Here is a 13,838-nt window from a genome sequence, read left to right as displayed (position 1 = left end):
CATGCCAACATTGCTAATGATTTTACTGGTTCTTATCTTATAATATGTAACATAAAATATAAAATAAAAAGACTAAAACTAAAGTTTTTAAAGTCAGTATAGATCTTACCTGAACAAGATAAAACCAATGGATTCCACAGCAGCCCTTCTGACATCGTCATTCACATCACTCACCTTAATTAAGAAAAGCGAAACAGTCAAATAACCAAAGCTTTAACCAACACTAACAATATATGAAACAGGCCCCTTTAAACATGCCTTCCAACAGATTTAGCTTGTAAATGGTGCCACCTACAGGACAATATGAACTCCTTCTTCTTAATTATGAATAGTGTTTGGGTTCACTAAAAACATATCAAATGGGTTTTTTATTAATCTTCACAATGTGGTCTTTCTTGTTAAACTGCAGTCTTATAAACCAGTTATTTTCTCCGAATAAATGAATGAAGGCTTTTGCAGTGTCCGCTCAATAACTGGCTTTGGTTTTAATAGCTAGTGTAGATTAATGGATTAATAACTTTAATCCATTTTCAAAACAATTAGGAGCAACTATTGTTTTTTTGTATGCAATTATTAGCATTTAATTAAATGCTTTACTCCAAACTGAAATTAGTATAAACTTTAATCAAATATTACTCACAGTTTTTAACAAAGTAATATGAATTACGATTCTGGATTCAGTAGCACAACCCTGGCACATGGAATCTCTTTCACTACCAACATTATAAACCTGTCTTGGTCTCATCGAAATACTGTGTGGAACTCTCACTCACAGCAACGTGTAGAAGGCGTCGGATGGCTTTGTTGTTGCCAGAGCCACAGTAGGCCATTCCTACAGTGTACATACCGGAGCGCCTCAGGATGGGGTCCTGCCACAGACAATGAAAGGAAGCAGAGGTCTGAGACTTTGTGTCTGGATATACAACTTAAATCATCAGAGTAATTTTCCCCTATCTTGCTCTAGAAGGTTCCTAGCTCACAGTGCAGAAGAAAAGCCTAACATGTGGCATGAAATACACACACACTTTGAAGATGTAGATAACTGAATACATCAAACATACGAACTACATATTGCCGTTTCAATATATAAAGATTACCAATTTCCAATTGTTTAATACTCTTATCATATTTATTCTCTTGTTGAATAAAGTTTTTGCAATAGTACACCATTTTTAACAATTTCCATACAGAGGCTGAATATATATGGCCTCCTGTATTCTCACAAGACAAAGCAGAGCTCATATAGATGCAGAGATGACTCTTGCTTCAGAAGCTATAAGGAATGATGGCTGTTCTCAGCGTTTGAATCTGCTTTTTTTTTTTAAAGAAAAAATATGGAATTTTGCTTCTCATGAAGAAAAAAGTTAGATAATAAGTCTTTGCATGGAAATTGTTGAAAACAGTAATATAGACTTAGGTTCTAAGCTGATATAATGAAGAACTGAAATCTTCATTGTTCTTGTAGAAGTAAGTACATCCGATTGTGTTATGTTTATGATTTTCCTTGTGATTGCATTTCAGCCTTACTTTGTCTCTGCAGAGGCTTTCAATGAGTGCATCAGCCTCCTCCATGCGTCCATACATGACCAGGGCTATTCCCACTGCCAGACCACGCAAGATTTTCTCGTGCTGCGTCTCCTGTGCATAGCCAACCATGTCTTCAATGGCCTGTGCTGACTTGGAGCCCAGCATTACCAGGCCAAGAGCCAGACCTGCAGCTTCACCTGGAAGGTTGAAGGATATTATCAACTTAGTTTTTTTCATTATGTGGTTAAACCAAATATTTAAAAACATAAAAAAAAAACATCTTTTTTTTCTATGTTTTTCATCAGTAAGCAAATTAGTGAGGAGCAAAAACTGGATGGCACACCTGTGACTGCATCATCCTGGTACAAGTTGGACTTGAGGATGTCATAGACATCCTGTCTAGCTGTGCCCAATGCAGCCAAACCAAGGCCAAGGGCACCCCCATGACGGACAATCTATAGCAGAACAAAGCACAAAATGAGACATTGCGACATACAAGAGACACTAACTAGCTCAGCTACAAATGTCTAACTAATTTGTAGTTAGAAACAGACTGTATCTTACTTTCAGCATTAATTTTGAAAGTCATTAAAGTACATAAAGTATGCATTTTACAGTTAATCAGCATTCAAAATAAAAGTCAACAAAAAAAACTTACATCATTACTAGCATTCTTAAGCTGACTGAGCAGGTAGTCAATGATGTCCCCACCATGGTTGGCATGAATTAACCCCAGAGCATAGAGACCTCCTCCTTCCTGGTAGGCTGAGCCAGGGGAGGTGTCTTTGGGCAAGTAGGTGGCCATTAATTGGAGAGCCTCTTTCTCATGACCCTAAAAAACACATAACATGTTACTTTTAAAATTAAACAAATGGAAAGAAATACATCTCTTTTTTTAAATTACAAAGTATTGATATCATAGTGACATAGTTTTACCTTGTGGATGACACCCAGACTTGCTGTGGCTGTGAACTTAGCCCAGTTGGTAGCCCTTGCAAGCCATTCCAAATTTTCTCTACAGAGACAAACAAAAACTATTATCTGTCACTTGAACTAAAAAGGATTCTCACTCTCTCTATGAATCTTTAAAACATATTTCCAGTCTGACAAACAGTTACCTGAGGAACTGGTCACTTGTGGTTCCTGTATGCATGAACGAATTGGCTATTACTGTTGCTGTGTGGCACACTGAATTTCGGACTGCATCCTTTATGGAAAGAAGGAAAAATGTTTGAGGACAAACCTGTTGCAGGGAATTCAGTGACTTTGCACAATCTGCAGTAATCTGTGTAAACAATAGTTTATTCATTTTTAATTTCTAAGCCACATAGAATTGTTTCTAGCTAGAGTTACCTTGGTGTTTTTGAGAATCATTAGATCTGTGTTGTTATTTCGAATTAGAAACTGCAGGTGCAGCTCAATGGCCATTTCTCCACTGAGGATTTTGATCATCTTGGCATTCTGGTCTTTGGGCTCATCCTTCTGCAGAAACCCAATAAACAATATGATGATCTCTCCACCAAATTAAATCTGCTTTATAGAGACCTGCCCAGGACTTGGCATCACCAAAGTACTGCGGTATAAAACAAATACAAAATACTTACAGTTTCTGCTGTTTTTCCAGCAGGAGAGCTACCAGCCCTCTCATCAGTCTCCATTGCATCACTGTTACATGAAAAACAACAAATGTCAATATTCGAATCAACTCATCACAAATAACCAACTCAATTTCTCAATTAAGCCCACTGAAATTCTGTTGGGTTCATTTCAGTGGGTATATTTCAAAGCTTTTTAAAATCAAATCTAAAGCAAAGAACAATGCTTGTAGGGCTCAATTTTGAATATTTGGATTCTCTCTGCTAGTATGTTAAATGTTATTCATGGATCCTAAGGACTTACAGACTTAGTTGCTTCCGGATATGCTTAGTGTTTTGAATATGTATTTACTTTCTAGTATCCTTATTTATGCTACTAATTTTGGGCAATCATGTGGGACACTGAAATATGCAGGTGTGCAGACTATTTATAAAAGGAAAAGCTAAATAAATCACTACCCTTAAAGGTGAAAAAGACCTAAGCCCTGAGTACATGAAACAAGAAACAATGCTTCCGTGTAGGTGTTAGCTGGTCCTAGTTTTTCTTTCCCTACTCACCTCTCTTTGTCAGACGTGGGCACAGTTCCTGTATTTGTTGAACCAGGGACTGCAGGAATAGGTGTTCCAACTGTCCTTAGGTTCTGGATGACAGAGGAGAGGAACTGTTGGCTGGCACTCTCATAAAGGTCAAAGCATATCTGATAGGCCATTAGGAGATTGTCCTCCTTCACAAGCTTCTCCAGGATGTCGCTTACAGCCTGCGGGTCATCCAGGAATATCAAGCACTAAAAATGTAAGGGGAAAACAATTGGAGATGAATTATAGGTTCTGACTGTTTCTGGAACATCCAGGTTAATAAAAGTATTTTAATACACAGACATCCCTTCAACTGTTACATATAATGCTTTAAAAACAAATATCTCTCACTGTGACAAGGCTTAAATAACTTTAGCTAATGACTGAAATATACAATATGTTGGGGATTAAAGCAGATGATTTCATATAAAATATTCTAATTAGTGGAACAAATATTCAAATTTGCATCAAAAACACTGCAAGTACTGAAAGAACTGAAATTAAAAAGTACAAAGTGAACCACATTATCATTTTGGCACACATACCAAAACATCAAAACAGTAACAATTACCTGACAGACATTGATGAAATCAGGCTTTTCTAAGTTCATGTAGAGTTTGACCAGCACCCGCAACACGTCATTACGGAATTTCTTGTTTTGCATCAGGGACATGCACACCTTCAGACTGTAGGCGAGGAGGCCACTCACATCGGTCTGCATGAGAGGATAAAAATTAAGCTTTGACATGAGATGGGAGCAATGATTCTGGTCCGTCAACAGCAGTAACTGAAATATAGACCCTTGTAAAAGAATAATTCTTGCTCAAGTAATGACCAGTTAAATGAGTCAACGTCACCAAAAACGAACTGCCAGCCAGTTATTGCGCTTAAATAAATTGATTCAGCCAACTCTTTTTGAAGTTAGTAGCCCCTCTTTTAATTCAATGTTTTTTCCTGTAAAAAAATTAAAATAATGATCAAAGCGGGATTTAGTAAAAGGCAAATACAATCCCAGATGAACAACAACCAATAACGTTTTTCACTGTACCACTATTTATTTAAGAAAACTAAAGCCAAAAAAACAAACAAACAAAAATAAACGTGGCTAATACTAAGTACTGCCTTACTGCTTCCATAGGGTTTAAGACAGTAAGTTGTAGCTGAGAAATTTAACTGAGAAATTTTGGTAATTTGCTGGTTGGGAGCTTTCAGAGGTCACAGTACATTCACTCTAAGGTCAAACCGTGCCACTCAAAGACATACAAAAAAAAACTAATATTGTTTGTTTTGCATCTGATCAAAGCACAAGAGTTCCGGAACAATGTCCTAATGACAGATGAGACCAAAGTACAGTTGTTTGGCCTAAATGCCTAGTGCCATGTTTGGCAAAAAACAAACAGCATTTCCGCAGAAACACCTCATGCCCACTGTCAAGCACAGTGTTGTTTTGTGTTTTGCAGCCATGGGACCTGGGCATTTTGCAGTCACTGAGTCAACCATTAACTCCTCCCTGCAGCCAAGTTTTCTAAAGGTAGATGTGAGGCCATCTGTCCCAACAGCTAAAGCTTGGTCAAAATTGTGCCACAAAACAAGGCAATGATCTGATTGCCTGAAGAATTAAAAAAAAAACAAGGCTTGGAATGGCTTAGTCAAAGTCCAGACCTCAACCCAATTTAAAGCATAATTCCAAGACTCGCTATGATCAGATGACATAAAATGAACTGTAGGCTCTTGTTAAACACTTGGGGGTATGTTGTTTTATCCTAAATCTCTCAGTAGATATTCCAAAATAATGTCACATCAGCGGGAAGTTACAATTAGCTGCTAACCGATTCTAAGATGGTCTTCTCAAACATGTCAAGACGCCTTGTCTCCAGAGCAATCCCAATGGCCTGCTTGTACTTGTGATCATCAAGACAACGCAGGAACATCTTGTTGACAATGCCCTCCAGTCGGTGGTCAATGTTTTTCTTCTCCTCATCCTCTGGTAGCTCTGCGTTCTCCACCCGAAGCTTGGTGTAGTGGTCAATGCATTTGGCTAGAAACACACACATGCAAACACACACCAAAAAGCTGAAAGGAATGTGTAAATTTTAAATAGCTTATCCAATCCATGTAAGTTATGGACTTTTACCACCAGAAAGCATTACATTGTTTAGGAATTTACGGTAAGAGCTGTTTGTTTCACATTTAGTTACCAAGTACCCAAACAACAAACATATGACATGATTACTAAAGGTATAGTATGTCAAGTAAATTGGTTCAAATGTTTTTGTTTGATCACTCACCAATGATGGTCTCCACATATTCCGAGTCATCTGTGACATTGAAGAGATCTCCAGCACCAAGGGCATAGTTCAGAGATTCCTCAAAAGCACCAAGGTGGTAAAAAACCTTAGAGGCCACCAGGGCAGCAAATTCTCTGCTCCGGAATGCCTCATCCTCATATAAGACCTCGCTGAGAGTAAACAAGTGGGAAGAAAAAAATGACACGAGCGCAAGGCTATTCTCCACTCTACTCATGAGTACAGTGCTGCAATGTACATTCAGTCAATACTGAGGTCACGGACACTATCGAGGTAAAGCAGGTCATTTTGTCAAGCATGCAGAATACTTTGAATTAAAAATAATCCCTACTGTAAATACAGAAACAAAGGAACTAAAAGACTGACTAAATGCTACCTATTGTAACATTCTTGTCTAGGCTACAATTTCAAAGTTCATCATTGGCACTTACATTTTATCTACTGATCCGGAAATTTCAGCCCAGAAGTCATTCACAATGGAGTCAAGCTTGTGCAGAGCAAACTCCTGCAAATGAAATAAACAACATTGTTGTCACATCATCTAAAGACCATAATGTGTTGTTCACTTGTTGCAAACTGCAATTGTGTCATTAAAAAAGTGGTTTAGTATACTTTATAAATGCCATTGCCTTGGCACATAAACAAAATCAACATACATATGCAACAACTATAAAGTGTCATTTATAATTACTTCAGTTTATCAAAACACACATTTATGTAAATCGTATAACCCTACTTAATAACAGCTTTGACTCTGCATTTAAATTTTCTCTGTATTGGGGTTTTCACCATCTTCAGGCACATATTCCACCACTCTTCAACTAGTTCTTACCTTGAGCTGTGGCTCCTCTTCATCAAGGAGTGAAATAATTCCAGCTTTAAAAAAACAAAGAAAAAAAAACATATTCATCAGCGTATGCATCAACGCATGCTTGGATTTGTTTCATCCATGCAAATATTTTAAACATTAACATATCTCAATTCGGATTTAGTCGTTACCCTGTAACGTTATCAAAAGCACATTTGTGTCAAAAAGTAAATGCCAGCTAGAAACTCATTGATGTCTGCCGTTAGGTTAGAAAATACATTTACTACATAATACATTTAATACATTTACATTAACTGTGAAGCGGTAATCACGTATTGTTACAGCGTAATAAAGACCGTTAGCGTCAATGTTACAGGAGTTTAGTATAATCTCTCACACTTTAGTAATATTACTCAACGACACACTACAAACCACCCATCTTCACCAAAATATGTGTTTGTGGTTGTATTTTCTATGTAGGGTTAACGGGAGCTTGACAACTGCTACAGCAGCTAATGTGACTCAGCTAAATCAATGGCAGCTAGCTAAAGGTACGGCTAGCAAAATAAAAGCAATTTCAACAACTTACCAGCAGATGTTATCATGATTGGCTCTTTTGTTTTCCTCCTCAGCCCCGCAAACCTAGCTCGACGATGGAATACTGTGCGATTTTTTATGAGGACTTAAGGAGAATAAAATATTGTTAGTATGTGAAAATGCACAAAACTGGAACCAAAATCAGCCGCTGCTAATTTCGTTTAGTCCAACAATACCGCAAGTCCCTTTCTAAAGGACCTCCAAGTTCGCTGGCCTTAATTGCGCCATGTTAAAAACATTAATATATTATATACTATGTCTTCCAGGTCCAACTCGTGTTAGGTTAGTAATGTGTCATATTGTTCCACAACATTCTATTGTACTTGAAAAAGGATTACGAGAATAAATTTAATTGAACGTACCACATTTATGAACAGGCAACTCTAAAGGCGACGTGACGTGAATGAGTTCTTGACTTCTACCTACATGCTGGATATAGTTCGCTTACTAGCAATTTAAGTTCATCCATTGTGTTCTGCGACTCATGCTGTGGTATTTGGCACCTAGCTTTGGATAAAACTAAACTTTCTGAATTAGAATACATATTTAATAGTTGTGCTGAATATTGCTTATCGCTTTTAAGTATTTGTAACATAAAAACATGTCGACATCTGCTGGACATGTCCAGCGAGTGTCGCTGTAGATCTTTTGGATTGAGAAAGGCGATAATATTACTTAAGCGGCACACTCGCACAAATTTAAATGTATTTTGATAGACAGGTTTGTAGCCTATATTACATTGATGCACAAACTCAAAAGTAAAAAAGTTTCATTTTTATTTCAAATAATGCAATTGTCCGTAGCACTCACCTAAGGCACAAAATCCCACTAAATGAAAGTGGAAAAAACATTTACATTGGTTGAACATGGACAGAGAAAAATGAATAAGGAGGGCACAATGTGTAGATTTTCTGCACCTGGATTACAGACTTGGATGCAGCCTGGCTGCAGTGTGACAACATGGCTAGTTGACCCCAAGGAAACTGTTTTAGTGTCCTATATATCACTATGCATAAAATAACTGTGGTGTTAAATAATGTGACAAAGCTTATATGGCCAACTGATCAACAGTCTACAGATACATAAGTCCTTGGTCACTAAGTATTGTACATCAAAGACAATGTCTAAATAGGCAAGATATAAAACACATTTGACTATTTAGCAATTGCTTTAAAATGGGAATCATGTTGGCTCAGCAGTGGGAATACTGAGCACCCCGAACAAACACTGTAACATGTAGTGAAGCTCTGTAGCACCATGGCATCAACCTTTCTGTTTGTTGTACAATAAGAGGATTGTCAACAGTGATAGGCCTGGAGCCAATGGTCACGTGCCACAACTTCAGCTGTTCCCTTCATCTGGCTGCTCGTTCACATGATGCACAGCAGAAAAGGAATTGGTTTTTAGAGGAATGCCTTCCTCTACACTTCCAGCGTCACCTGAAAAACCATTAAAACACAATATCTTACAGTGGAATTTATACAAACAAAGCCACAGTGACGTCTCTCCTCTCTATGCTCAGTGTTGTAGTGTTTGCAAAAGAGTGTCAATAATCACTAAATGGTCACTTTATAATTAAATTACTGTGTACAAAATTATAATTATTTTTTGTTTTAGGTTTTTCTTCCAATCTGCTCCGTGCTCTCTGCCTTTAATCAATGATTTCCTTAAGTTAACCTTTATCAGTTTTACATTGGCACTTCAAGATGGACAGTGATCAAGCAAAATATTATATATATATTTCTGAAATTTTTGAAAAACTTTAGGAGATATTAAAATGCTAAATTGTGTGGCAAACTAAACCTGTGGTTTCTCTATGAATCTGATCTGATGCAAATGTGATGATGAATAAGCTGCTGTATCTACACTGTTTCCCAATACAGTAGACATTGGTGCATAGAGAACTTTGAACAGCACTAAGTTGATGTCTTTTCTTCATCCATTCTATACAAGTGAAAATGAAAGAAACTACTCAGGGGGAATAGGAATGCCTACATCCAGAACAGTCCAACTGAACTTTGGGACACTTCAGCTACCTCTTTGCCTGTTGGTTGAAGAGTTGTTGTCCTGGCTTCTGGCTCCTCTTCCCTGAGGCCAGAACAAACATTGGAATGGCCAAAAAAGCAAGTTCCCTCTATCCCTGGTATTATCTGAAAGGAAATAATAAGCATTTAACAATCTGGCAGCTTATCAAAGGGCCTGATTGTTTCATGAATGCCCCTTCAGTGCTGTAGCCTTTGTAGCACTGCCTGCAGAGAAAAAAAAATGTGTGCAGAAAAGTCTGGTCTTGTGAATGTCACAGATTGACCTCCACATTGGAGTGGAGAATTGCAGGACCATCCACTGTGACAGGACTCATTAGTGGGTTTACAATGGTCTTATGTAAAAGTATGATACCTCCTAAGACATCATTTTCACATAATACACATTTCATTAGATACTACAGTGATTCTGTGGACTTCTGAGTTATATAATTTAAAGAATGTCAAAATCTAGTTTAGGCTATGTCAGCTACCAAATATGTTTTGTATAAAATCGTAGTACTAGTAATAGTAAATAGTTGTATTGAAATACATTAGGGTTCAAAGTTCATGTTGACTCCGATATTCAATGGTAACTTGTGCTTGAGTGTAAAGCTCGTGTAGAACAAAACTTGGACGATGTATGTTGTTACACCTGCTGTTTGACATGAGTATATAACGTTGCAGGCGTTTTTCTTGATGTTGAGCATTTTAGCCTCCGTCTTCGGGATGAAGCAGCCAACCCATATTGTCTCTGGCGGATGTTTGTGGAACACTGAACGCATGCGAGATTCCAGGAGCTCCGCGCAGCGATGTGACGCGGCGTTTTCCTGCACGGTGCGAACCAATCCAATCAGAGCTGGTCGGTTCATGCTGGCGCATTTCGTACGCGCTTTCACGTCTTTCAGGATCTCCTTTAAGCACACTTCGTTGCAGGTTTGGTTGAGAAACTTCTGTCTGAAGATGAAAATTATTACAGGAGAGTCTATCGCTCGTTTATGGCTGTAAACATTTGTCCTCATCGTTGCTGTTCTCGGAGCGCATCCATTGCGCTTCGGCCGCTTCTCCTTCAATCTGTCCTTTCCCTCCGGGCACGGTCTCACCTCCAAACCCTTGGGCCTCAGTTTCAGCGGTATTGCAGGACATTTCACCGTGTCAGTCTCGGATGGAAGGTAGTTTGCACATGCATTTTCGCCGTGACTAGAAGAGGGAGAGGAGTGGAGCTGTGCGCTACCGTTCTCAAGATCGCTGATGTGAAACATGTCACGTATGAACTCCTGCAATATCCCAGCGTCATCCACGTCGACGTCTTTACTTTGACTGGCATCGCTGACTAAATAAATCTTCTCTTTACCGCCAATCACATTTATAACCTTCTGAAATTCTCTCTCCTCCTCGGGCCGCGCGTCCTCCAAGGAGGCCGAGTCCGCCATCCTTGCGCAATCACGGCGGCACTGGTCTGCTTTATTTACAATGAACCGTCACACAATTTACTAGCACCTTCTTGGCCGGTGAAGTGCAGAAAAACGTCCCCACGGTCACTAGAAACACAACGAGGGAGGTTGGGAATGAAGTGTTAGCGTGTGTTGCTATTGGTCCGCTGAATGGGCGGGATCAACCGTCACAGTCACTGCAGCCAATCTAGATAGGCTCCAAGATAATGAAAATAATTTTTAACAGATAAGTAGATACAAAACATAAACACTGATTTCAAAACACATCTTAATGTCTTTATTTTGTTAGCAATAGTACAAGGCTATGGATGATGAAATCTCAGGGTAAATATGTCACTTCCTTTATTCCAACTATCAGCATGGATGCTTTTCCTCCAGTGTTGTAGATTCCTGGCTTCTCAATAAAAAAGCAAACAAAGACATGACAGTTATAAGCAACCAGCTTCAACACCAGCTTTACTTGCCTCACTGGGCTCGTCTGCATAATTGTTAAAATAGTTGCAGTGATGCTTGTCTTCTCTGTAAGATTAAAAATGCCATTAGCCCCTAAACCCGCCACTAGAGTGTTGAGTTCTCAAGACTCTAATCCTTTAATCCACAAATGCCTTTTCTTTAATTAAAAAGTGCTGTCAGTCTAAACCATGATTTAGTGCAGTAAAACACAGATTAAAAACAACTTCAGCTGGTGAGTCTGTATGGAATTGCCTGTTTAATTTGTGGTGAATAAATGATCAACCTTGAAGTCTGATCAAAACCAATACAGAGGTTTCAGCTTCTGACCTTTAGACTGGCTGAACATTGATTCGATAGGTAGTGTGTTTGCTTGGTCTTTCTTCAAACAAAGTAAGCACTTGCTTCATCATGTCATTACAATCTGTTGAGTTAAGTGCATATTTGAGTATTTGGTGTCACACCATATATGCAAAATGGATGTTATCTAACCAAAGAATTAAAATGTTGTTGTTAATCATATCTATAATCTCCTTTAACAACGTGTACAACATTTCTTTACTCAAAAGTTGCAACAGTTCTCACTGAAATCATAACAGTAAAGTTCAAATTACTGATCTCTGTTGCCCTTTTTAGATGAAAAAATTCTGACGTACACAATGCATGTCTATGCCTTTAACACTAATGTAGGTGTGTCGGATTGTTTACTGACCTCTTTGCTCTGGGAAAGGAGGAGCTCGGGGTCCAAAAGCTCATGTGAACCTGTGAGAGATATGCAAATACCTAAACAAACTGCAAAAAAAATAAAATAAAAAATAGTCTCATATTAGTAACCATGTGAAAATTATCATCTCTGACTTTAATGCAACAGAATGACTGATCTGGGGTAAATAGGTGGTTTAACCTATTGGAGTTATTTTGGTTTTTTATTTTTTTACCTTACATAGTGCATTTTGTGAATGTCTTTGGAATGATGGATAGTCCCTATTATAAGGATAGAGATTCTTTTCATATGTTTTTGCATCTCATTGTTTAACATATAAATAAATCTCTTACATATTAGTTTGTTTTTCGCAAAGTCTAATCAGACCACATTTTGACAAAATGCAAATTTTTTGTATGAAAAACAACTAAAGAAAGGCTCAAGATAATTTCAGTTTTTAGTAAAAATCTTTAGAGGCTCATGATTCTCTGACTGAAGGAAATGTGGGTGGCTCTGGCAAACAATGACTGCTTATATTCTGCTTCCTTCTTCTCCCTCCCCGCTGTTCACAGTTGCTATTTTTAAGCTTCCGCCCTTTTGACACACCTGTGCAACATATTCAAAGAAGGGCTGCATATTCGGAAAATTAGTACACAGGGGCTGCAGTCAAATAGAAAACTCTCATTAGAAGAAAATAAATCCCATATTACTCAAAATAAAAATGTTTATTCATTCCAAAAAGTGTCTACACACTTGTGTGTAATATGGCATGACATTATACAGTATCACGAAATAACTACAATTTAAAGTTTTAAAGAATCCTAAAAATAAGCAAAAGCTGTTTATTAGCTCATTATTGGTGTTTTATAGTTGTGACTGATAGATGTAGAAATGACAAACTACAAAACTACAGCTACAGTTATTATGAATTTTCTGTGTAAATTATATTGGTCTTGTTTCAGTGCAATAAATGTGCATTCACAAACAAATTACCTTGGCACAGAACATCCCAATTAAGTGGTTAGAGGCACTTTACTTCATTTTTAGACTTCAAGAAACACATCTCAGTTGGGACATAGGGATTGATACAGTGAATGCACAATAATGCAACAACTACATATCATTTATGATTATCATTTTCTTTGTTGTATTTAGAATCATATTATATTTTACTGTCTGCAAAACATTGCAACTGTATTCTGCAGCAGCAAACCTGAGAGGTCCCAAAAAAACACATAGATTGAACAATGTAGATAGTGTTTTTTTGTTAATCCACTTAAAAGAAAAAATAACAATCCTGGCTGATGGACCACAGGACTAATATACATGAAGACAGTATGCACAATAGAATCTAGAAAATCAGAATGTGTAAAAATCCACTAGTAATGTAGCTAAAAAGGCACTGAAGATAAAGTTGTGTTGTTGTGTAAGAGGAATTTAGTTTGCTGCAGTATGTGTGTAAATTCACATAACATGCTCTTGCAACCTAGGGACTGCAGACAAAGTGATGCACCACCCATTTATCAAATAAACAGTTACTAACATATTAGAGTGACGTTCAGTAAAAACAAACAAACACTGACACCAGTGGAAATGTGCCACGCTCTAGTGCAAGCACAAGTTTTACAGCTACTACTAGAGTGTGTGTGTTTTGACTATCAACATGATGATGACCTGTTTGATTCAGCTAGTAACAAATCAACTCAGGAACCAGTTTTTAAAAGGCAAGTGAAACCCAGATCATCCTCCAATACTGATAAAACACTGATCCAGATGAATGTAACGAATGACGCCAGTAAAG

At 37.8% G+C, this 13,838-nt stretch overlaps 2 protein-coding genes across 2 annotated transcripts in view; both read right to left on the bottom strand.

Annotated features, from left to right (window-relative positions):
• The window catches only part of psmd1 (proteasome 26S subunit, non-ATPase 1), a 32,467-nt gene extending 24,866 nt beyond the window's left edge, over positions 1-7,601 (bottom strand). The window contains exons 1-16 of the mRNA XM_067513035.1: positions 7,402-7,601; positions 6,837-6,880; positions 6,436-6,509; positions 5,987-6,156; positions 5,528-5,736; positions 4,270-4,413; positions 3,681-3,907; positions 3,132-3,192; positions 2,881-3,009; positions 2,646-2,734; positions 2,464-2,542; positions 2,186-2,359; positions 1,871-1,982; positions 1,528-1,724; positions 774-869; positions 110-174 (exon numbers count right to left, since the gene is read on the bottom strand). Coding sequence (XP_067369136.1) covers positions 110-174; positions 774-869; positions 1,528-1,724; positions 1,871-1,982; positions 2,186-2,359; positions 2,464-2,542; positions 2,646-2,734; positions 2,881-3,009; positions 3,132-3,192; positions 3,681-3,907; positions 4,270-4,413; positions 5,528-5,736; positions 5,987-6,156; positions 6,436-6,509; positions 6,837-6,880; positions 7,402-7,417 — 1,886 coding nt within the window. The 5' untranslated portion in view covers positions 7,418-7,601. The remainder of the gene's footprint in view (positions 1-109; positions 175-773; positions 870-1,527; positions 1,725-1,870; positions 1,983-2,185; positions 2,360-2,463; positions 2,543-2,645; positions 2,735-2,880; positions 3,010-3,131; positions 3,193-3,680; positions 3,908-4,269; positions 4,414-5,527; positions 5,737-5,986; positions 6,157-6,435; positions 6,510-6,836; positions 6,881-7,401) is intronic.
• A 567-nt stretch (positions 7,602-8,168) lies between these two features.
• On the bottom strand, positions 8,169-10,982 carry LOC137131582 (uncharacterized). The gene is made up of 3 exons (XM_067513038.1): positions 10,086-10,982; positions 9,446-9,559; positions 8,169-8,848 (listed from the first exon to the last, which is right to left on the bottom strand). The coding sequence occupies exons 1-3, from the start codon at positions 10,861-10,863 to the stop codon at positions 8,751-8,753; spliced, it is 990 nt and encodes a 329-aa protein (XP_067369139.1). The 5' UTR covers positions 10,864-10,982; the 3' UTR covers positions 8,169-8,750.
• Between the last annotated feature and the right edge of the window lie 2,856 nt (positions 10,983-13,838).

Source organism: Channa argus, chromosome 8 (genome assembly GCF_033026475.1).
Source record: "Channa argus isolate prfri chromosome 8, Channa argus male v1.0, whole genome shotgun sequence".
Taxonomy (NCBI): domain Eukaryota; kingdom Metazoa; phylum Chordata; class Actinopteri; order Anabantiformes; family Channidae; genus Channa; species Channa argus.
The sequence above is the reverse complement of the archived record's forward strand: the minus strand, read 5'-3'. Positions and strand labels throughout refer to the sequence as shown.

Bases quoted from the DNA above. Each gene is read 5' to 3' on its own strand.
- LOC137131582 (XM_067513038.1), bottom strand. From the start codon at position 10,863: ATGGCGGACTCGGCCTCCTTGGAGGACGCGCGGCCCGAGGAGGAGAGA. The intron at 9,560-10,085 runs GTGTAACAACAT...ATTTCCTTTCAG, and splicing joins ATACTCATGTCAAACAGCAG to ATAATACCAGGGATAGAGGG. The intron at 8,849-9,445 runs GTAGCTGAAGTG...ATGGTTTTTCAG, and splicing joins TTCAACCAACAGGCAAAGAG to GTGACGCTGGAAGTGTAGAG.